General features: G+C 47.8%; 3 protein-coding genes across 15 annotated transcripts in view; 1 reads left to right on the forward strand and 2 right to left on the reverse strand.

Moving 5' to 3' along the window:
* Positions 1-4,757, reverse strand: part of SERINC2 (serine incorporator 2) — a 52,174-nt gene extending 47,417 nt beyond the window's left edge. For 2 of the 3 annotated variants that reach the window (XM_081586051.1, XM_081586050.1), the window contains exons 1-2: positions 4,353-4,757; positions 2,300-2,499 (exon numbers count right to left, since the gene is read on the reverse strand). Coding sequence is in view for 1 of the 3 variants with exons in the window: in XM_081586048.1 (XP_081442174.1) it covers positions 4,353-4,424 (72 nt within the window). In the remaining 2 variants the exon portion in view is untranslated. The remainder of the gene's footprint in view (positions 1-2,299; positions 2,500-4,352) is intronic. The other variant, XM_081586048.1, reaches the window with a different exon arrangement.
* FABP3 (fatty acid binding protein 3) lies at positions 1,518-12,467 on the forward strand. Of its 6 annotated transcripts, XM_081586064.1 has the most exons (7): positions 2,521-2,627; positions 2,970-3,139; positions 3,848-4,031; positions 4,878-4,962; positions 8,480-8,652; positions 10,556-10,657; positions 12,150-12,467. In XM_081586064.1, exons 4-7 carry the CDS (start codon positions 4,890-4,892, stop codon positions 12,201-12,203), a joined length of 402 nt encoding a protein of 133 aa, XP_081442190.1. In that variant the 5' UTR covers positions 2,521-2,627; positions 2,970-3,139; positions 3,848-4,031; positions 4,878-4,889; the 3' UTR covers positions 12,204-12,467. The 6 variants fall into 6 exon arrangements, 5 of the variants coding, with proteins under 5 accessions (XP_081442191.1, XP_081442190.1, XP_081442188.1 ...); XM_081586065.1 differs by lacking the exons at positions 2,521-2,627; positions 2,970-3,139 and adding an exon at positions 1,518-1,565; XM_081586062.1 differs by lacking the exon at positions 2,970-3,139 and having other exon boundaries at positions 2,535-2,730.
* A 676-nt stretch (positions 12,468-13,143) lies between these two features.
* Positions 13,144-23,776, reverse strand: part of ZCCHC17 (zinc finger CCHC-type containing 17) — a 47,695-nt gene continuing 37,062 nt past the window's right edge. For all 6 annotated transcript variants that reach the window (XM_081586071.1, XM_081586068.1, XM_081586069.1 and 3 more), the window contains one exon: positions 13,144-14,051. In XM_081586071.1, the coding sequence (XP_081442197.1) occupies positions 13,877-14,051 (175 nt within the window). In that variant the 3' untranslated portion in view covers positions 13,144-13,876. The remainder of the gene's footprint in view (positions 14,052-23,776) is intronic.

The raw sequence follows: 23,776 nt of genomic DNA on the forward strand, positions 1-23,776 counted from the left end.
TCACAGGGTTTCTGGTGTAATAGAAGACAGTGTGTGTGCGTGCTACGTCGCTTCAGTCCTGTCCAACTCTTTGTAACCGTATGGACTGTATCCTGCCAGACTTCTCTGTCCATGGGATTCTCTAGGCAAGAATACTGGAGTGGGTTGCCATGCCCTCCTCTAGGGGATCTTCCCGACCCAGGGATGGAACCCGAGTCTCTTATGTCTCTGGCATTGGCAGGTGGGTTCTTGACCACTAGCGCCACCTGGAAAGCCCCAATAGGAAGACAGGTTCTGAAGCAAAAGGATCCCATCTAAGTAGGGTAAGTGCTAAGACAGGGAGGTTTAGGGCTTCCTAGAGGCAAAGAGAGTTAAGCTTAAAAGGTGAAAAGTGAACAGGAATTAACTAAAAGAGCAGAGCCTGGGACTTCCTTGGTGGCTCAGTGGCTAAGACTCCACACTCCCAATGCAGGGGGCCTGGGTTCAATCCCTGGTCAGGGAACTAGATCCCACATGCCACAACTAAAAAAATAAAAATAAAAAAAAAGACCCCACAGGCCACAAATGAAGACTGAAGATTTTGTATGCCGCAACTAAGACGGGTGCAGCCAAATAAATAAAACTTGGGAAATAAAATAAAAAAGAGCAGGGCCTGGGATGGAAGAGTATTCTAGGCAGATAGCAAGCGAGAAACACAGCATCCCTTCAAGGCACAAAAAGGGCAGAGTGGCTGCTGTGTAGGGGCCACAGCATGGGGGCTGCGGGGCCTGCCTCTCCAAGCAGGCTGAGAAGAGAAATAATTAACCTTTGTAATTGCATTCCCAATCCTACCTTATCTTCCCAGAGTCCTTGGGAGGTCAGCTGGGTGGGGACTGCTTTCTGCAGATGGAGAAAGAGACCCAGGGAGATGGTGATCTGAGGCCACAGTTAGTAGGTAAATAACAAGGGCAGGATAGGAATGCAACCGAGTCTCACTCCTGAGACCCTAAAGCTGGGGAGGTAAACAGATTCAATCACTCACTGGTGCGTTCATACACTCACTTCCTCAGTGTTCAGTAGTCATTCATTCATGTCTTATATCTGCCAGGCATTCCTCCTAGAGCAGCACTTAAGTAATAAATTAGATTCATGAAACAAATGCTGCTGCTGCTAAGTCGCGTCAGTCGTGTCCGACTCTGTGCGACCCCACAGACGGCAGCCCACCAGGCTCCGCCGTCCCTGGGATTCTCCAGGCAAGAAAACAAATGAGATAAGGCTAAAAGAGTTTGGGCTGATTCTACAGCAACAGGGAGGACAGCCAGTTTCTGAGAAGGAAGAGTGACTGCCCTCCACCAGGAGCTGCCTCCCATCCACCCCACCCCACCCAACCTCCCACAAGTAGAGCCATTGTTCTGCTTCCAGGGAGCACTCTGCCACAGGCAGCAGTTTCTCAAAAGCAAAGCAGTGTTGAGTAAACCTCTGTCTTCTGCCATCATTTGTTCTCTCAGACCCACAGTATCTAGAATTCTAAGGGAACGAGGAAGCGATTTCCTAGTGACAGAAAGAACACTCCATTCCTCCCACTGTGGCAGCTGTCCCCCCACACTGTGAGTTCAAGGAGTGCAGAGCTGTGGCTCTCCTGTTCCCCCTGGGCCCCCACTGAGCCCAGCACAGTGCTGGGCACAGGCAATGCTCAATTTATTTAGAGAAAGACAGAAAGGGAGAGATGAGGAAACTCCTCTGCAGCATCTGAAGGCACCCAGTGACATCAGTGAGGAGAAATAGATGTATTTGGATCCTCTCCTATGGGTCTCAAAGAGCCTTGATTTATTCTTGAGCACTGCTGGGTCAACTGCCCTGGGGAGGACACCCAGAAAGGAGAAGGGGTGAGGGGTCATCATTCAGTGTTAGTGTGTGAGGCTTACCATCTGTCATTTCTTTCCATCCTCATGACAATTCAGAAAAGTAGATGGCCTCCCTCCATTTGGGAGGAAAGGAGACTCAAAAGGGGGAAGGCACTAGTTCTGGGTCTCTAGCTAGTAAGTGGCAGGCTTGGGATTTAGAAGCCAGGACTCTTCCCAAAGATACTGCTTCTGAACAGACCATGCACCAAGGGAGGGGTATGAGGGTGTGGAGGGAAAGGTTGTCTAAGACTTGATTTCGTGGCATGCAGAGACAGAGAACCCCACCACCATAACTAGCCAAAGAGGAAAATTCCCAGTTATTGGGGGTGGGCTGAGGGGGGGTCAGCATCCACAGACTTAGCCCTGAAGGGGCAAAGGGAGGGTCTCCACGTCCCTGGGTCACTGGAGCCTCCGAGCTCAGCTTCTTTGGCCTCTACCTCTCATCTCTCTCCTGTGCCAGCAGCACATCCCCTAGCAGAGGCATCCAGATGGCAGGGAGGGCCAGGGAACAGCTGAAGATGCTGAGTAGGCCTCCGTTGCCTGCCTTCCCATGGCCCCACAGATCATCCGGTGCTGCCGGCCCATCTCATTGGCTCTCTCCTGGTTACTCATCTCTCCTCTTCTCCATCTTTCCAGCCTGTGGTTGCCGTGGAAACACAGAACAGTGACATCACTATAGGGCGAGGGCTGGGGTGATGCTGCTCTTGGCAGGGACTGGTCCCTGCTGCCTGCTAGATGTTAAATCCACATCTGGATTTACCAAGGGTGACAAAAGGGGGGACAGGAAAAGGGACAGGGCTCACACATTCCCTCCCCTTGTCCCGCTTTCCCCCAATGTAGTGAGCACAAGAGGGCAGGGAGGATGCAGGTAATCAGAGGGATGAGGAGAAGGCTGCACATACCTAGAAGACAGGATAAAAGTCATGCGGAAAGGAGACAGGGTGCGGCTTGGGAGTCAATCCCAGTGAGCCAGGTCTACCCTGCTTAGCATTTTAAATGTATTTAAGAGCCTCCAACACCTCTATGTGGTAAATACTGTCATTTCCCCCATTTTGAGAGGAAGCTGAGACTCAGGGTGGCTTAAGTGAATTGCCCACATCCACACAGGCAGCACCTACTGAAATCACAACTGGAACCCAGATCTATCTGCCAGCAAGCTGCTCACCCAGCCCCAGCTCTCCAGCACTGCTTTATAAGGACCATGTAGGGAGGGAGCTCTGGTCCCTGGCTCTCCAGCCACTCCATGTCTGAGAGAGGAGGCGGCCCTGTGTCTAAAGGTTGTGACCTTGAGTTAGAAACCCGCTCAATCCCTTCCTCCTCCTGCACCTGCTCCCGCAGTGAGGTCACTGGGGCTTGTGCCCAGCCCTGAGGCCTGTCCCTGCAGCTTTGGCAGAAATAGGCCCGCTCAGTTCTGGCAAGTGGACCTGTCCAACAGAACCAAGAACTTGGGGGAGAAAGGCCTCTTCCTCCCTGGCCTGCTTCCCAGAACGTTAGGGGAAGGGAGGCAGATGTTCTCCACTTCCACATAGAGAAGCAGAGGTCCAGGGAGGTGGCCCACCACACTGTAAGTCTGTGGCAGAGCTGGAGGGATCCCAGGGCTCCTGGGCCCCACCCTGCGGATCTCTGCTGGCTCAAGTGCAGTTGGGCACCATTCCCTTCTGTTTTGCATTTTCCTTAGTAAGCGTGTGTCATGTTCCTAGTTGTCTCTCCAGAGCCTAGCCCAGGGCCTGGCACAAAGTGGGTGCTTCAATAACTGTTGGATTAAAAAAAGAAAGGGTTCCTCTACACTTCAAGTCTGCTCCTCTGTAAAAGGGATAATAATAACACCTACTTCAGGAACTTGGTTTTAAAAGTTCAATCAGACAATGCACTTAAAGCCCCCAGCATGCAATAAACAGCGACACAAGGTGGATCTTATTATTAAAAGTGCTTTGGAAACTGTAGTGTCAAACAAGGTAGATTAACGCCAGTCTCTGAAAGTGCAGGCTGCCTGTGGAGGCTGCCTGCCGGTGGAAGGTCAGAGAAAGGACGGCAGCTGGGGGCCAGCGGCAGTCAGGCAGAACGGAGCTGTCCTTGAGCCTTGAAGAGCCGGCTGGAAGGACGGAATTTCGGAAGGAGGGTGAGGAGGCAACGGCCGACGGGAGCAAAGGCTCGGAGCTGTGCGCAGAGGTCAGAAAAGCCTGGAGCACGGGCAGTGTGGAGGGGGAGCTGGATAGCTGGGCGGAAAGGCGCGCGGTAGACATTCCGCAGGGAGGGGCGAGCACGTGTGGGGCAGACGCGGCGCGTGGGACAGGGTCACGCTTTTGCCGGGTGCGGGCGGAGGGCAGACGCTGCCCTCGGTGCCTCTCTCCGCCATCGGCAGTGGGGAGCGGTGGGAGAGCGCGGGGTCTGGGGCCAGCTAGACCAGGCTCGCCATCTGGACTCCCCACTCACTGTCTCCTTATTTCCTGCGAACTTGTCAGCCCCACGCTGAGTCTTGGCTCCCCTCACCTGTAAAATGAAGATCGAGATGATGCCTGCGCCGCCAAGAGTCGGCCAGCGCTTTCCCGGCGTGGGCATCATGCCCAAGGGCGAGTTTCCTTTCTCCTCTGGTCTCTCATCTCTGTTCTGACCCCAAGCTCGAGGAGGGACCAGGGGACAGATGTCGGTGGCCCGCGTCCCAGCTCGCGGGCACCGTGCCCCCAGCTGCTTCCTTCTCAGATTCCGAAGAGCGCCTTGAGGCCTGGGAAGGGAGCAGGGCTTACCAGCCAGGGGCAGGGACTTGGAGCCCGGGACTCGCGCTGACGTAGGCAAGCTGGGTGCCACCGGCTGCCCCTTCGCCCCTCGGAGCACTGGGGGATGGGCGACCAGCCCCCTGGTAGAGAGGGCCTGCCTGGAGCTTCCTATTTCGGGCGCGGGGGTGTGGGCCACGCCCCGTCACGTGACACAGGGGCCTTTTAAAGCGGCAGCGCGGGCTGGGAGCTGCTGGTGCCAGAGTCCTTGCACGCGTTCTCTGTTGTCTCTTTCCCAACCTAGCCCAGCTTCAGCATGGTGGACGCCTTCGTGGGTACCTGGAAGTTAGTGGACAGCAAGAATTTCGATGACTACATGAAGTCACTCGGTGAGGACGGCTCGGGATGCTGGGCTTGTGATGCTGTGTTGGGGAGGGGCTGGCCGCGTGCCCGGTCGGAGCCGTTCTCTAGCCCTGGCTAGATCCTGCATGCCTGCTGCATCCCTCCTGGTCAAGGCTGGGGAGCCAGGGGACGCGGAGAAGGTGGCAGCCTGGGCTAGGGCATGCGAGGTCTGTTGGGAGAGGGCTTTTTTTTTTTTTTTTTTTTTGCCTCCCCGCGGCGCGTGTGGAATCTTGGTTCCCCAACCCAGGATGAACGGCTACCCCGCTGCAGTGGAAGCGCGGAGTCCCAACCACTGGACCGCCAGGGAATTCTGGGAGGGGACTTGAACAGTCTGAACTTGGCCAGAGAAATTCGCAGGCAAGGAGGCACCAGGGGCAGCTGTGTCCGTCGATGTGGGGGGCAGGGAGGCACTTTCGAGGAAGTAGGGCTTATGATCTGGAGATAGGAGTGTGGGTAAAAGACGAGCACTGATTGAAGGTGAGGAGGGAGGAAAAGAAAAGAAGCATGGGCAGTTTAGGAACTGGAAACTGAACAGTGAAAGGGAATAGAATGGATGGGAAGTGTCCTAAGGTCTAAAGTAGGTAGTCCCCAGGAGAAAGATGGAAGGGGGAACAACTGTGAACAGGCTTTGAGGAGGAGGTAAGATGGGCCTGCAGAGTTAGCAGGAACCCCTGCTCCTCTGTGTTGGGTTAGTTAGGGTAAAGGATTGTTGCTGGAGGTTGCCCTCTTTCTCACCAACCAGCCTAGTGGTAGGGTAGGGCAAGAGGCCCCATTACCAGCTGCAGCCCAAGGATAACTGCTCATTGGGGAAGTATCTGGTTAGGGGGTGCAGCAAAAAGGCCTGGAGCAAAGGCAAGACCTAGTAACGGCAGGGAGGGTCTTTGGCCTAGCAGGGTGTGGTGCTAGGATAGAGGAGAATGAAGAGTCAAAGAATCTTGCAGAGAAGGACTCCAGAGGTCCCTGTGCCTTGGTTGAACAGATGGAGAAGCCAAGATCCAGGAAGAGTAGAAACTTGTCAAATCAGTTCCACAGCAGAGCTGATGTGAATACCTAGATTTCTAAATCCCAACAACTCAGAGCAGTTCTCACTATAGGCCCTGGGGGTGGGAGTAGTAAGAACTGCTTAACTCAACATTGACCTCAGCCCTTCCACCTTCTAATATGGGCTAGAGAGTCGTATCCTTTCTCTGGAATCTCCAGCTATGAGATTATCCCAGTTCCCAAAGCTGGGATGGGGAAAACTGGAATGTTAATGGTTGAGCTAGGTTCCACACCTTCCTCCCAGGGGACGGCTGATTACAGCAGTTAACCAAGGAGGGAGGGGGTGAGGGCTTGACCCCAGGCACTTCCCACCTCTTCCTGACCCCTGAAATAAGGACCCCAAGTGTTGACTTTTGAGGCCAAAGTGCTCAACTGCCCCTCTATGCTAAGCACTATGCCCAATGACTCCAGGAAGGCAATAATTCTTGGAGAAGTAGGAGGCCCAGGGCAGCTGTTAGGGAAGATGGGATACCCAGAGCTAGCTCCACACCCGCAATCCCCCTAAGTCTCTCCCAGGAGACTTTAGAACTGAAGACCTAGGTCCCTGAAGTGAGTTGCACCATCCTTACCACCCTTGTTCCCTTATTTTGCCCCAACTTGGGTCAGGTCTAAGAATCCACCCAGCCTGTTTGTTGTACAGATGGGAAAAATGAGAGGCCGCAGGGGAGAAAAGACCCTCCTCAGCTCTCAGTAAATAGCTTCAGCTTCGTTTCTAAGTAGAATCCATCTCTTCCCGAGTCTCCTAATTCTGTAACTTGCTCTTAGCTCAGTCCCTCACCGACTCCACAGTGCCTTCCTTCCTCAAACACTCCACACCTCTGGGTAGGTCCTAAGTAAACAGAGCTCCTTGCGCAGTGACAAGGTCCTGTTCTATGCTGGGGAGTGGGATTAGCCTGACTTACTCTGATAACAGGTGCGTGATCAGTCGTGTTCGACTCTGCAACCCCATGGACTGTAGCCCACCAGACTCCTCTGTCCTTGGGATTTTCCAGGCGAGAATACTGGAGTGGGTTGCCATTTCCTTTTTCAGGGGATCTTCCTGACCCGGGGATTGAACTTGCATCTCTTGCATCTTCTGCATTAGCAGGCAAATTGTTTACCATGTGCCACCTGGGAAGCCCCTGATAACAGGGGGCAAGGCCAAATCCCTCAGTGGTCAGGCAGGGTGGGCCAGCAGCAGCACAGCTGCAAAGGGTGCCCGAGCCCCTCTTATGTTAACCCAAAAGTTCTCAGAGGACGAAGAGGTCCAACCTAGTTAGTGTCAGCGATCTCAAGCACACTTGGCGGCCTTAGGACCTGGATGAAGTGCATGCTGGGAGACAGGATGGCCCAGGAGGAATAGTGAACCGTTTTGGAGCCTAAATTCAAATTTAGATAAACCACTCATACTTTCACTTTGGGCGAGTCACTTCACTCTCAAAGCCTCGTTTGTAAATTGGGGATAATAAAGCCAACTGTTCAGGGCTCTTATAAACATTAAGTAAAACCACCCATGTAGCCAGGCACATCCAGGGACTTTCCATCCACCACCTCACCAAAGCCTCTGCCCTTAGAGAACAGCTCAGCAGAGACTACTGGAAGGGGAAGTTGGAGGCAGAAGGCCAGATACCAGGGAAACCACGACCTGCAGGGCTCTTTGTTCTATGCTCTCTTGCAGCATTGGGGAAGCCTTGCTGAGGCCCAGAGGGAAGTCCCCACTGGGCCTTAGACCAGGAGACCTGGACTGGAGGTCTGCCTGCCTACCACTTCAGGCCTCTCCTAAAACTGCACACTGAGACCAACACTCACTCCTGCCTGCCTCCTAGATCACGGAGAAGAGGTTTTGAAAATGTCTTTGTTATCATTTATGGGGGACGAGCGCTAGTGCATCCCAGAGCAAAAACTTTCAGAGGATCCTTGTCCATAGGTTCCAGAAGGCAAAGTCCACATTTCTTTTCTTTCTCCCTCAGCCTGTGCTTGGAAAGCTGCTCAGGTGCCCTGGAAGAGAGCCTTGTGCTCCAGCCTTTTTAACTGAGCAGTAAAGTGAGCTCTGCAGTTGCACATTCTGGATTTGAATTCCAGATTTGTGACCCTGGGCTTAACTCACTCTCAGTTTTTGCATCTGTAGAGATACTAGCATCAATCCTGCAGGGAGACTGGAAGAACTGAATGAGACTTACACGTGTAGTTTTTACCACACAGGAGGCACTTAATAGTAGCTTATTCTACTCTCAGCTCTGCCACTGACTTGCTGTGAGGCATGTTTGTCCGTTGTTTCTCATCTGTCTCATGGGATCAGTAATGTCTCTTTACCGCACAGAGCTAATGGGAAAAACTGAATTACACAACAGCCATGCAACGTCTTTCAAAGTTCTCACCCACCTCTTCTCCCTTCCCCACATTCTGATCTAAGAGTTGGTCACTGAGCCCTTATGCCTGGCCTCTTGCTCCAGCTCATGCTCATGCCCTTCCCTCTACCCTCAGGTGTCGGTTTTGCTACCAGGCAGGTGGGCAATATGACCAAGCCTACCACAATCATCGAAGTCAATGGGGACACAGTCATCATAAAAACACAAAGCACCTTCAAGAACACAGAGATCAGCTTCAAGCTGGGAGTCGAGTTTGATGAGACCACTGCAGATGACAGGAAGGTCAAGGTGAGTTGAGGAAGGGGCCATGGGGGAATGGAAGGCCCTGAAGGAGAATAGGGCGGCATCCTATTGTTGCACCTTGAGGGGTGGGCTGTAGTCGGGGATTGAAGCCAGCCTGTGGAGTGCTGGGATGTCCCAAGTGCTAAAGGCATGTGAGCCCTGTCCTCTTGTTCTCTTCCTTCTCTTCTTGGGAAGCATCTACCTGTTGCCTGAGGGATTGGACTGTACAGAGCCAGGATATTCTGACCTCAGCATCTACACCAGCTCCAGCTGGATGACCTTGCACATGGCATGCAACAGCTGTGGCATTCCTTCCCCTTCCATAGATGGCGGGGAAGTTATGTGGACATGGCTGTGACCTCAAGTACTTTAGGAACAATGCCCAGAAGTCAGGGTCCTCAACTGAAAAGGTGATCCTGGCCGCCAAGAGCCGAGGAGACAGCTGAGGACAAGAGGTGGAGACCTACTCAGATGCTTCTTCAGCCTCCACCTCCCAGGCTTGGTCAGTGACCCTGAGAAACCATTTCCAGTGCTGCCAGCCTACAGGGAAGAAAAGCTGTGTTCTGGGTGGAGCATTGTCTTTGGTGGGTTTATAGTATCTTCTCACCAAGTCTCTGCCCCTCTTCTTCTGGGGAGGGAGAGGTCATTTACTTCCAGTCTCAGGACTTGTCTTGGCAGCTTCTCTGCAGGTGGCTGTCTTGGCTCCTTGCCTCAGGCCTCCCAGTCCCTGAGCCAGGCATGGAAGAGAGAGAACAGAGGGGTTTTGCCCTCGACAAGGTGTTCCTCTAGCAGTACCTTTCCACTAGACCCTATCTCTTCTTCCTCACAGCCTCTCCTTCCTCTCAGGAGAGGGTCTAGTATCCTCCCTGTGGAGGAAGCTGGAGCCCAGCCCAGGATCACACAGGAAGCTGGCAGCATAGATGGGATGGTATCCCAAAATCACAGCCCACCTTGGAGAGAAGTGCTTACCCTGCCATATACCTTCACCTCCTTGAGCTAGCCTATCTTCTTGAAGGGCAAGAACACCAATTAAACACAATAGTAGTTCTCAGGGATGCCTCGACTAAAAATAACTTGCTCTGAATGGACCAAAAACTAGAGGAATGGGAATGAGGAGGAAGGTGGTGGTAAGGGTGTACACCTATCACCCCTCTAGACCCAAACACATACACACAGCCTCTTTAGATCTGCTGGTCAGTCAGGGTCCCCCAGCTTGGCTTAAAGCCCCCAAATTTCTAGAGAGAACTGGAAGAGTTGCCAGATGAGACCCAGCTGATGTAGGCTGGCAGCACCCAGAAGACGAATTGGACATTTGACCAGGGCTGTGGAACACCCCAAGAGCACCCAGTCCCAGGACCTGGCAGTTGATGCCCACTTATCAGCTGGAGGGGAGAGGTCACATGATATGGACCAAGGGGCACAGGAATACGTACAGGACAGTCTAATTTTCTAATACCTTGCATCCCCAAGGTTCTTTTAGACACTATGTGTGATCACCACCAGGGAGTCTCAGGATTATTCCTCCTCACCGGTCTTTCCCAGGGGTTAGGCTGGTACCCGCCTCCTAGATCTTAGAGGGACTGGGGCTGTGGGCATCACTCAGAATATGGGATAAGTGCCCATCTTGAAGGCTGGTGGCACTTCTCAGAGCCAGGCTGTCTGACTTCACTGTACTGCCTGCTTCTCCCTTCCTGCCCAACAGTTGAAGGCCCCTCTCCCAGCCAAGCAGCAGTGGTGAACTAGACGTCTTACGGGACTAGGTTGGAGGTGGGCTGGCTGAGCTCTGGTTTTCACACCATCAATAGTTTGGGTTAGAGGCTAAGTCCTTTGTGGCCCCAGTGACCAGACCTCTTCCTGCCCCTCAATCCTAGCTCAGATCTCAGCTCAGGCCTCTACCCTCTTTCCACAGTCCATCGTGACGCTGGATGGCGGGAAACTCGTCCACGTGCAAAAGTGGAATGGACAAGAGACATCACTTGTGCGGGAACTAGTTGATGGGAAACTCATTCTGGTAAGATGGATTAACTCTGAAGCCTTACCCAGTTGGTTTCTACTGTCCCTTCAGCCAAGTCTATTGTGCAAAGCCAAAGCCATGCCCTGTGACCAATGGAGGGTGGAGGCAGGCCCGGGTGGTATTAGGACTCGTAAAACCATGGCTTTGGGCTTGTACATGCCTCTGCGTAAATCTCAGCTTATAGCGTGCATGATTTTGGATGAGTCACCTTCTCCAAGTCCAACTATAAAGTGGGTACTAATAATGACAACCTTGTAGGACTGCTGGGAAGTCTGAAGAAGAGTGGTTGCAGAGCACAAAGCTTCACTGGTGTGGGAGGACTACAGTAGGCCACTCTATAGCCTTCGTTTCATCCTCTGCATGGGCCCACTGCCTTGCCCAGGGAGAGGTAGAAAGCACAGCCAAATGTGATTCCAGCCCTGTAAGAGAGGCTCCCATTTCCTAACCCTTTGGGCAGGGACGGGCTGATGATGGGTTGGGCCCTGACAGCACAGTCCTTTCTACTTCATTCCAGGCTGACTCACCTCCTCTCACTGCTTTCCATGCCTGGCCTATTGCAAGTACCTGACTAAGGCCTGGGTTGAAAGCAACAACCAGGCTGTCAGATCTGTCTGTTTTAAGGACCTCACTCAAAGAATGTAGCCTTGACTGAACACCCCCCACAGGTAAAGACAGCAGTCACTTGTGGTCTCTGCCTCCTTATTCTGTAGGGTCTCAGGTTTTCACCTCACCATCTTCACTGCAGACCTTCTTGGGTCAGTGTAACCTGCTCACTGCATTCTTGCACTCACAAAAGGCAGGGGTCCCTGCAGTTTAGAATGAGGTACCTGGCTCTGGTGGGAATGTGATATACAGGACCAAATACTCGCTGGGCAATCAGGTGAAACCATGGGTCTGGCTGTATGATGCCAGGCAGGATGATGGGGGCTCTGGCCTCTGGCCCTGGCACCACCCTAAGTTAGGGAAAGAATGGAGAGTTGGTGGCCTAAGATAGCCCTTTCCCAAGTCTCTGGACATTTTTATTCACCTTTTTATCTACTATGTGCCAGGCACCTTCTTAGGCACTAAGAATGGAAAGGAAGGGTACAAGGGAAAGGGAGACACTCTGGGATCTTGACCAAGTTGCTTCGTCCCTGAAAGCTCATTTTCCCAAATCTCTGCAAGAGGAATTACAATACCTAACTTAAAGACTTGGGTGGATTCCCTGGCGGTCCAGTGCTTAGGACTCAGCACTTTCACTGCCATGGTCCAGGTTCAATCCCTGGTATGGAACTATGATCCTGCAAGCCATGTGGCACAGCCAAAAAAAAAAAGACTTGGTATAAGCATTAGGGAAAAAAGTACCTGTCAAGTACCTGGCACATAGTAGGTAGGCAGTAAATGAAAATTATTAGCATGAAGTAGTAGAGGGCTGTCCCCATCAGAATGGAGTGTTCCCAATACCTTCCATGCCCACACCCTTGCTCTAATCTGACTGTCTTTTTTCCAGACACTCACCCATGGCAGTGCAGTGTGCACTCGTACTTACGAGAAAGAGGCATGACCTGCCCTCTCCTTCCACTGACTGCTCTTCTGCCAGTTGGCTACTCCTGGACTCGGCACCAGATTGCCTCATTTTTCTCCTCTGGCATTTTGTATAAATCCACCTTGACTGGGGAAATTCTCCTGGGGTCAGGTGGCACCAGCCTGGATCCAGTTCCGTTCTCATTGTGTCTGTTTGTTTTTTTAACTGCATCCAAAGGGTGCTCTGAGGTCAATAAAGCAGAGCCAAGGCCACCCAGTTGCCTTTCTGCCTTTGGTGACACGATTCTGGGAGTCTCAGTTTCTGTGTGTGTCAGAGAGTAGGCAGAAAAGACTGCTACTCAGGAAGCAGCATTGGATGAGAGACTGAAATGGACGGTCTTAGGGACAGTGACAGCTGATCACCTTACACATACAAAAAATAAAACAGCTGTACCTACACCCTGCCTTCACAGTGCCCCCTCCCTCAGTCCAAATGAGCTAGTCCAATGTGGAATAATCACTCAGTGACAGGACTTCTGAACCATCACCCGTGGTCTTTCCTGCACTGAATGCCAGGGGGTCTGGACAGTTGCTCCTCTCTGTGGAATGATGTGGTCTCTCTTCAGAACACAAGATCCAGGCTTGTGCCAGTGGTGGTGGGAGAAAATGCCCACTGGCCTAGATGACTGCTGAGCTTCTGCCTATGTGCCAGGCCATTACTCATGGTTACAGATTCTTACTGGTTCTCCAATCAGCCCTGGGGGAGGGGTCATCTGATCATTATAGAAGTGAGGGCTTATAAGTGATCTCCTAAGAAGGCTGTGACCTGCTAGTACCTCTGGCTCTGTACCTTAGCTGGGCCGCTCTCCAAGGTCTAAAGTGACATATTAAATGTTCCTGTCACCTAATGCAGCCTCAGTGACTTTTAAGTCTGTAAGTTTACAGGAAGAGGGATTATGCTAATAAGGACTCTCAGTAAGTTTAAAACCAGACACACTTCCATTTAATACCAGGAATTTAAGCAGAAACCTGAAATGGAACCAACTGACTCACACCGTAGTAAATACAAAGTAAAGCAATGATTTCGGCTTGAGCTGTCTGGTTCAGTGGTCTGGCGGAATGTCACAAACAAGCTAAGTCACTGCAAACAATGTTTTTCTGGCTGTGACCACTGGCTGTCACTTCTAACATAGCAGAATCATGTTAGGGGGGATGGAAAAAGTGAGCACCACTTCTTACCATGTTCTCCCTCGTACTGCCAGTCTCCCTCTGCCTATGTGCTGGATGTAGCAGAGACCATCCACCAATCAGGCCAGGGTAGGTAGGCCAATAGGGAGAGGCCGATCACTCTGTTCAACTACAGCCAGACTCACACCCACAGCAATTCCTGTGGCTCTAGCCTGGACTCCTGTACAGGAATCTGGCTCTGGCAGTGGCAGCTGGAGAGGGTAATACGACCTCCTGCTGAATGAAGTTGGGAGAATGAATGGGTGAGCTGCAGGGGTCACTCGCAAAGGGACCAAGAGTGATAAGGAAACAACTCATTCAGGCAGATGCTTTTGATACCTAACTCCCAGACTTGCCTGTGGCACAAGGGGATGCCATCTCCCATGGGAGAGACGAGGGTGGGAGGCCATATTCTCACTACTGAGTCTTTCTAGGAGCCAGGGCTTCAAAGCACAGGCTCCAGGTTCCTTCTCTCAGCCACCCTCTCTACGTTCCATTCTCATTCCTTGTGCTTCTTCTTGTGCTTCTTCTTCTTTTTCTTCTTCTTTGCTGCCTTGCTGTCCTTTGACGTGTGCCTTGCCCTCTTGCCTGTATCACTCTCAGAGTCTGAGCTGTCAGAGTCAGATGACTTCCTGTCTCTATGTTTCTTCTTCTTCTTTTCCTGAAAAAAAATTAAGAACTCAACATTGTATGTGTGTATTTGCTTTAAAAAAACATGGCATGTAATCATTAGGGGATAACTTAATAAATTAGAAAACATTCATTACAAAATAAATTACATCTTTAAGTACTAACAAGAAAAAGTGCTCAAAACAAATGGAAAAGGATCGTCACAATGCAGTATGTATTCTAAGTTCCAAGGTATATAACATATATACATACCATATGTAATATATATTTACATATATAAATTATAATATTTTGCACAGTAAATTATAATACACATATTTAACATACTTGAATATACTTAAAATCACAGAAAACAGTGAAAAGGACACAAACAGGCAACAAGTGTTACCTCAGGAATGAACTGAATACAGGGAAGCTGGGGGCCTTCACTGTCCTTTTTCATTTTTTTAAAATAAGCATTTACTACTTTCATTTTTAAAAAGCACAAGATATTAATGCTGAAAGTCAAATCCTTAGAGATCACCTGGTCTCTCAAGAGACAGTACCTTACACGTCTGAGAATAAGAGAATAATAGATTGGGAACTCCTGATTCCCAGGCTGGTTTCTATCAGACCCAGCTGCCTGGGGAAATAACAGCCATCAATTAATAAGGCCCTACCTGCTGCCCTTGAATATTTATCATCTCTAACTTTCACAACCAACCTTACAAGAGTAAACTGATATAGAACTTTCTCAACACTGCACCCACCCCACCATGCTGCCAAATTAACAGCACAAATGCACACAAAGAATGAGACACAGACCCATGGGCTTCTGTAGGGTACTCAGAGCAATTTTTAAGCATTGCATAAACCTTTTCCTTGGATTGCAAGTGTATATGTTGCCTTGGTAAGGTTTCTAAGAAGAAGAGATTGTGGGAGGAAAAAAGAGCAGAACAGGACAAGGCTGCTGCTCCTCCCATAGGCTTCCAGTTAGCACTCTGAGAGCTGCTAAGTCTGCCTGATGGACCAGGTCTTGGGAGCGGGCTGTGAGAAAACAGTGGACCAAACACAGAACCAGGTGTTAGACCCAGACTTGAGTTCTGGCTTTGCCACTTACATTACTCTTATGTAACCTTGGGCAAGTCATTTTACCTCACGGTGGCCTAGTCTCCTCAAATGTAAAACAGAGATAAGACCAGCACCTATGTCACATGGCCATGATGAAGATTTAAAGAGACAGCATCTGTGGCTGGAGTAGCTGAAAACCACTTGCCCCTGATCACACAGGCAGGGTTGGGATCTGCATATAGATCATTTGACTGGAAATCTGAATTTTTCTCTGTAGCACATGGCCCCTCTTCCTGTACAGTGATGGGAGGCCTCATGGTAAATGGTGGTCAGAACAACAATTTTGGAACAAGATGGAATTAGGTTCAGATTCCAACTCTGCCACTTACTATGTGACTTAGAACAAAAGACTTAACTTTTTTGAACTTAAGTTTTCTTTTCAGTAAACTACAAATAATAAATGCCCACTTCAGAAGATGCTATGAGGATTAAACATGGTAAGAACTGTCATTAACTATAGAGCCTGATACACAGAAAGTACTCAGTGATAGCCAGAAGTATCATACTATTCTCTCAGAGAATTCCCATGATGTTCTGACAGTCTGGCCAAGTATCTACAGCAGATAAGTCAAATTTTGGTTTAAAATTCTTTCTTGGAGTCTCCAGTGAAGCAGAAAGAGGGGAAGCTTGCCAGGCCCATGTTACCTATCTGTAGGAACCATGGCTGGGAGAAGCTAAGAGTTGGCAGATCCATGGACGTCAATCACAGGCTATATGGGCTTGGCAGCCTTGTCCGTTTCTGCCCCTCAGGTAGGACAGAGTCCTGGAAAAGTAAATAAGCAAGTGCAGAGTCTGGCACCAACTCCCCCAAGCCTGGCCCACCCTGGATAAATAAATGAGAATGGAGAGTAATAATGCTACTTTACAACCAAATAGCACTTTAGTTTATCTAGCTTTCCACGTTTCATATCTAGTAATATTAATCTGGTAAGGTCAAAATTCAAGAATTATTATTGCCATTTTACAGAGGTGAAAACAACTGAAAGTGAACTGAGCTACACCAAAGACAAGAACAGGGCTTCCCTGGTATCTCAGCTGGTAAAGAATCTGCCTGCAGTGCAGGAGACTCTGGTTCGATTCCTGGGTCAGGAAGATCCCCTAGAGAAGGGAGAGGCTACTCACTCCAGTATTCTTGGGCTTCTCTGGTGGCTCAGACAGTAAAGAACCTGCCTGCAATGCTGCAGACCTGGGTTTGATCCCTGGGTTGGAAAGATCCCCTGGAGGAGGGCATAGCAACCCACTCCAGTATTCTTGCCTGGAGAATCCCCATGGACAGAGGAGTCTGACAAGCTGCAGTCTAGGGGGTCGCAAAGAGTCAGACATGACTGAGCGACTAAGCACAGCACACACAGCAAAGACACGAACATTAAACTTTCTAATCCCGAGTTTGGTATTATTTGTACTTTGCTCTCTCTCAATGATGAATGTGCAAAAGGAGAAAAGAGAAGAACAAATCACTAGAGAACTCTGGCATACTAGAATGTGGCCTCTAGCTAGCAAGGAGGACTCAGGGAGATGGTGTTCTAGACCTCAGTCTTGACACAGAGGCTCTTTGCACCCTGAACAAAGAAAATCTAGTTCTCCAGCAGGCTGGCACCATTTTCATTGTGTGTCTAATCTTGAGCTGGAGAACAAAAATTACTTCGTATGTTGTAGTTCAAGAGGAAAGTTGGGGGCTGGGGTAGAGGCGAAAATGGAAAGTCAGAGGTACTGGTCCCTCAACTGCATTCAATGGAAAAGAGGAGCATAAGGTAAAGGGTAGTGAACCAGGGGTGTGAGCTCATGGCAGACAGGCCAGAAGGACAGTGGAAAGAAGGCATTGTTCAAAACCACTCTCTCGGAAAAGCACATATCCTGTGCTACAGCAGTTAGTTCATCCACTTTCTCTATAGTTCTGAAAAAGGATAGCAGTAAACTAGCATGAGATAAAAACAAAAGCTGAGAAAGGGGAAATAACAGCAGTTAACACTTATTGAGTACCTAGTTTTCTAGATATTGGGCTGGGCACTTAGTGTACATACCTCATGACCTTCACAACAAACCTATTAAGTGGGTATAATCATCTCTGTATTTTCAGGAAAGAAAATTATAACTTCAGAAAGGTTTACTGAGATACAGTGCTTTGCCCAAGTGGTAGAACCTGGATTCAACTCAGGATGGGCCCCAAATCAGATGTTCTTTACATGGGCTTCACAGCTGACTCAGTGGTAAAGAATCTGCCTACCAACGTAGGAGATGTTGGACACACAGGTTTGATCCCTGGATGGGGAGGATCCCCTGGAGGAGGTAATGGCAACCCACTCCAGTATTCTTGCCTGGAGAATCCCGTGGACGGAAGAGCCTAGGATGATACAGTCCATGGGGTTGCAAAGAGTCAGACACAACTGAGCAAATCAGATGTTCTTTATAGCTCCGTGTATATTAAAGGCAGCAACTAAATTAGCATTTTTTAACCCAAAGGCACTGATCTAGCCAGAAATCAGGCAAGCAAGCTAGCAAGCATATATTCTTTTTTATTCTTTTTTTTGGGTGGCACTGGGTCTTCGTTCCTGCACACAGGCTTTCTCGAGTTGGAATGAACAGGATCTGCTCTTTGTTGCAGTGTGCAGGCTTCTCATTGTGGTGGCTTCTCCTGTTGCCACGCACAGGCTTTAGGCACACAGGTGTCAGTAGCTGCAGCACAGAGCCTCACTAGCTGTGGTTTGTGGGTCCTAGCATGTGGGCTCCGGTAGTTGCAGCCTGCAGTCTCTAGAGTGCAGGCTCAGTAGTTGTGGCACCTTGGCTTAGTTGCCCACAGCATGTGGACCCTTCTCGGACCAAAGATCAAACCCATGTCCCCTGCACTGGCAGGCAGATTCCTATGCACTGTGCCACCAGGGAAGTCTTTTTCTACTTATTCTTAAGAACTATTCTTGAGAAAGCACTGGTTATTTATTCTCTTATTCTTGAGAAATGATTGATTCTCAAGAGAAAATTTGATTCTCAAACTGATTCTCCAGAGTGAATTTCTGTAAAGTAGGATGGAAGGTGATTCTTGGTTAGAATTTGCCTATAAGCCCCACTTTATCAAAGCCTGGAAAGGGTAAGACCAGAAGGAAAAGGTTTATTAATCAACTCACAAATATTTACTGAACTTTACTACCTACAGAGCATTTTAGAAAGCCATAGTTACATACAGTGTTGCTTAGGAGATAAGAACACACAGATTTTTAATATAATTCAGACAAACAGAGTACCTACTAAAGCCATAGTAGCAGATGCAAAGTAAACACATTTAGTAGCTCAGTAGTAGTGACTGGCACCATTCCTCCAAACCTGAACTAACCTCGTCAAACAAGGGAAGGAATAACTCCCTATAACCACACAGTACACTCATTCAACAAATATTTGTTGAGTACCTTCTATAAGCCAGGAATATCTACTAATTTGTCTCTTGTAATACTTGAATGATGTTAGAAATCAGGGATCAGAAGCCTTCAAGGTACACGCTAATCAAGGAGAAACACTAATTAAGACAATAGGCAGTCCATGGAAGTGATGTAAGAAAAGTACAAGCAACATACCATGGACACATAAGGGAAAGAAATCAATTATATCTGAGGAATTTGGAATGGTCTCATGAAGGATAGGTAATGTGTTGTACTTCTAAAGGATGAATATGGCTTTGGCAGGTGGAGTAGGGGTGGTAATACTGATGAAAGAAGGGAAGTGAAGGTCTTCCAGAGGGAAGACAGATGAGGTAAATGCTTGAAAGATCCCATGTGGCTTATTTACCATGTACTGGGTCCCATCACTTCTTTCTTACTCAAAGAAAAGGATTGTCAATCCAAGAATTGTCCCCTCTCTTCTGCATCAAATTTTCCTTCTTTAGTGGCTCATTCCCAGCAGTAAACAAATGTGCTCTTATAGTTCCCATTAAAGAAAAAAACAAAACCCTCCTAAGCAATTTTAACCAGGTTAAAATTGTTAACCTGGTTAACACCACTCTACTGAAACAGGTCTTGTCAAAGTTACCAATGACCTCCACACGGCCAAATTCATGGTCAATCCTTAGGCCTCATTTACTTGATCAATCAGCTGCATTTGACACAGTCTATCTTCCATAAAATAGACTCCTCACTTAACTTCCACCACATTCTCTCACTCTCCACCAACTTCCCTAGCTGTTCTTTTTCAGTCTCCCTTACTCGTTCCCTCTCTCCATAACCTCTAAAAATTGAAACATTCTGGGGCTCAAGTTCTCAAACCTGTTCTCTTCCCTATATTTACTCTCCAGGCAATCTCATATATGAACTCAAATACCATCTATCTGTAGATGGCTCCCAAATTTATATCTTACCTGAGCCTTTCCTTTGAACTCCAAAACTACACATCCAACTGCTCACTCTACACATCTATGTGTGTACCTGATAGGCTTCCATGCCTCACCCACTCCCAAACCTACTCTCCCGCCCCTCCAGTTTTCTCTCCCATTTTCATTGATGACAACTCAAACTAAACCCAACTGCTCTCCATTCCCAAACTTACTTCTGCATTCCTTCTCTTAGCTCAGTTAGTTAACCTAAAACCTTGCAGTCATCTTCAATTGTTCTCTTTCTTATCTCACATCTGATCACTCAACAAATTCTGTCAGCTCTGCCTTCAAAATGTATCCACACTTCAACTCCCTTCTCACCACCTCCACTACTATCATTCTAGTCCAAGCCACCATCATCTCTCATGTGGAATATTAATACTGTCTATTACCTAGCTTGCTACTTCCACCTTTGCCTTTTGACCATCTAATTTTCATACATTAGCCAGAATAATTCACTTAAAAGAGAAGTCAGATCATATCATCCCTCTACTCAAAACCCCTAATGACATCCATCTCATTCTAAGTCAAAGCTGAAGTCCTCATATTCTCATCTAAGGCCCTGGTTTCCTCTAACTCATTCACTTCCTATACTGGCCTCCTTGCTGTTCCTTAAAAATGCCAAGTTCATTCCCAATAACTAGCTATTGGACTTGTTGAAGGGCTCTCTCACCACTTCTCTAAGTAGCTTGCTTTCTCACTTCCTTCAAAGATCAACTCAAATGATGCTTTATGAGAAAAGCCTGCTCTTACCATCCTGTCTAGAATGGGAAGTCACCTATTCCCTTACCCCATTCTACTATTTCCTATCTCTCATAACCAAATCAATTTTTATCCATAGCACCTATTGGACTTCCCTGGTGGCTCAGACAGCAAAGAATCTGCCTGCAGTGCAAGAGACCCAAGTTTGATCCCTGGGTTGGGAAGATCTCCTGGATAAGGGAATAGCTACCCACTCCAGTATTCTGCCTGGAGAGTCCCATGGACAGAGGAGCCTGGCAGGATACAGTCCATGGGGTTGCAAAGAGTCAAACACGACTGAGCAGATTAACACACAGCACTTATCAGTACTTGAAATGTTAGTATTACTTACTAAGTTCATTGTCTGTAACCCTCATTAGAAAGAAAGTGCCATGAATTTTACCTGTTTGGTCACTATGTAACTGCAATGACTAGAGCTTGGCATATAATAGAAATTCTTTTAATGAATGAGGTTGGAGTAGAGTGTGTGACAGAAGGGACTGGTAAAGAGATGATATTGGGATGTTGGACAAATCATGAAAAGTCTTAAAAGAACTCAGACTTTTCCATAGAAAAAGGGGAATCATAGAAGGCTTTTGAGCAGACTACACTGGACGACCCTCTGTGCTCCAGCAGAACAGGCCCAGGACTGGCAATCTCTCTCGAAGGTAGGCACCAGAAATTCTCTGGACAATAGAACAGAGCCAGCACTGCAGCCAAAGGATGGCATTTCTATTTCTGTTTTCTATATATAATACAGCAGAGAGTAATTATAGTAGCTGAATCAAAGGAAGAAAATTATATTCTGGATCAAATATAGATAAACTTCACTATAATAAGTGGGCAGCCTAATCCCAAGGTAGATGCTTCCTCATAATAGAGCCTGATTTAGAAAGACCCGTGATGGCATATGATAAGTGAAAGAGGCTAGCAAAGCACAGACCACAGGTTCATGGAAAGAGCATCCAGGGCTTCACTATAAAAGCCTCTATTCCTATTTTACTAGCCTCTTCATGGCCCATTTCCTTTGCAACACAGAGTTTCCTCTTGTTCTAATTACGGCCAACAAAAATGACTTGCAATTTTCAGACACTGGGATGAAAACTGTCATGTAGTGAATAGGTATAGCACTGAACTAAACCAATGCATACTAGATTTTTGTACAAGGCTTCCCTGGTGGTCAAGTGGTTAAGACTCAGCACTTCCACTACAGAGGGCACAGGTTTGATTCCTGGTCAGGTAACTAAGATCCCACATGGCAGAGTGCCCCCAAAAAAAGAAAAGGAAAAAAAATTAAGATATTTTATAAATTGTAAATACTCGATGAATTCAGAAAAGTTGCAGGATACAAAATCAACATACAAGAACTAGTTTCATTTCTACACACTAACAACTAGCAATCTGAAAAGGAATTAAGAAAACAATTCCATTTATAATAGCATCAAAAAGAATAAAATACTTAGGAATAAACTTAACCAGGGAGGCAAAAATATTAATAATACTACACTGAAAACTACAAAACAATGCATAAAGAAATTATTCCATGGCAAATAGAAGGCGAAAAAGTAGAAGCAGTGATAGATTTGATTTTCTTGGGCTCCAAAATCACTGTGGACAGTGACTGCAGCCATGAAATTAAAAGACACTTGCTCCTTGGAAAGAAAGCTATGACAAACCTAGACAGCAGAGATTAAAAAGCAGAGACATCACTTTACCAACAAAGGGTCTATAGGTCTGTATAGTCAAAGCTATGGTTTTCCCAATAGTCATGTATGGATGTGAGAGTTGGACCATAAAGAAGGCTGAGTACTGAAGAATGGATGTTTTTGAACTGTGGTGCTGGAGAAAACTCTTGAGAGTCCCTTGGACAGCAATGAGACCAAACCATTCAATTCTAAAGGAAATCAATCCTGAATATTCATTGTAAGGACTGATGCTGAAGCTGAAGCTCCAATACTTTGGCCACCTGATGCAAAGAGCCAACTCACTGGAAAAGATCAAGATGCTGGGAAAGACTGAAGGCAAAAGGAGAAGTGGATGACAGAGGCTGAGATGAGAAGGGGACAACAGAAGATGAGATGAGAAGGGGATGACAGAGGATGAGATGACAGATGAGAGATAGCATCACCAACTCAATGGACATGAATTTGAGCAAACTCCAATAGATAATGAAAGGGAAGTCTGGCGTGCTGCAGTCCGTGGGGTTGCAAAGAGTTGGACAAGATTGAGCCACTGAACAACAACAGTTACAGAAGAGAAGGGAGTAATAAAACAGCCACAGCCTCAGAGCAGTCCACATTCAGAGTTAAAGCAGAGGGCAAAAGAGAATCAAGCAGTGAGATAAAGAAGGGTTTTTTAAAAAAAATCAGATGTCCAGACCCAGGCCCTGTGAACTTGGTACTCAAGAGGTAGAAGGGAAATATGTATTTTTAAAATCTCCCTGGGCTGGGACTTCCCTGGTGGTACAGTGGACAAGAATCTGCCTGCCAATGCAGGGGACTCAGGTTCGATTCCTGACCTGGGAAGATTCCACATGCCGCAAGCAACTAAGGCCCACGTGCCACAAATATTGAGCCTGTGCTCTAGGGCCCATGAGCCACAACTACTGAGCCCCTGTGCCACAACTACTGAACCCCACACACCTAGAGCCTGTGCTCAGCAACAGGAGAAGCCTGCATACTGCAAACCAAGAGTAGCCCCCACTCACTGCAACTAGAGAAAACCTGCATGCAGCAAGGAAGACCCAGGGAAACCAAATATTAAAAAAAATTTTTTTTTAAATCTCCTTTGGCTAGTTCAGTAGTCTGAATGTAAGTGAGAGGGGTAAGGAGCAAAAATGCACAGTAATAGTGGGAGGAAGGAAGAGAATTGAGATATTATAAGGCACCACAGACAGGACTTAGTGACTGACTATGTACGGAATAGAAAGGAGAAGAAAATTAATTGCACGTTGTTTCTTTCTTGGAGACTGGAAGGTTACTGCTGTCATTAAAACTAGAACACAAGATAGAAGGATAGAAGCAAGGGTTTTGGTTGTTGTGTTTTTATGGGGACTGGGGTAGGAGGGTATGTATAGAGAGGAGGGCCAAAGAAGAGCTAATGATAGCCGTGACAGGTAACATTAATTAAAAACTTACTTGTCAGTGCTTTATATCTAACTGGAGGAGCTGGGCATCACTCTGCAAGGAGGACAATTATCAAAGATCACAACAATCCTACTTTGTCAGTTAAGGAACTGATGTTAGTAAATAGCACAGAAAGGCCTTATACTAGGTCTGACTGGCTTCGAGCCAGAGTTTGAGGTACCACTGGGATATTACTTAGTGACGTCAAAGTTGTCAGGGCAGCTGAAGTCTTAGAAGGGATGTGATCACCCAGGGAAAGAATATACAAATTGATAAATTATCACCTATATATTGGGCTAATTCTTAATAATGGTACAATGGGCCTTTTTCCTTGTCCAAAAAATGAAGAAAATACTTAAATTTTTAAGTAACGCCCACTGAGGGCAAGGACCTTATCACAGTTTTTATGTTTCTAGGTTTGCAATG

The sequence above is a fragment of the Giraffa tippelskirchi genome, chromosome 3 (genome assembly GCF_054371585.1).
Source record: "Giraffa tippelskirchi isolate mGirTip1 chromosome 3, T2T-mGirTip1v1.2.pri, whole genome shotgun sequence".
Classification (NCBI taxonomy): Eukaryota; Metazoa; Chordata; class Mammalia; order Artiodactyla; family Giraffidae; genus Giraffa; species Giraffa tippelskirchi.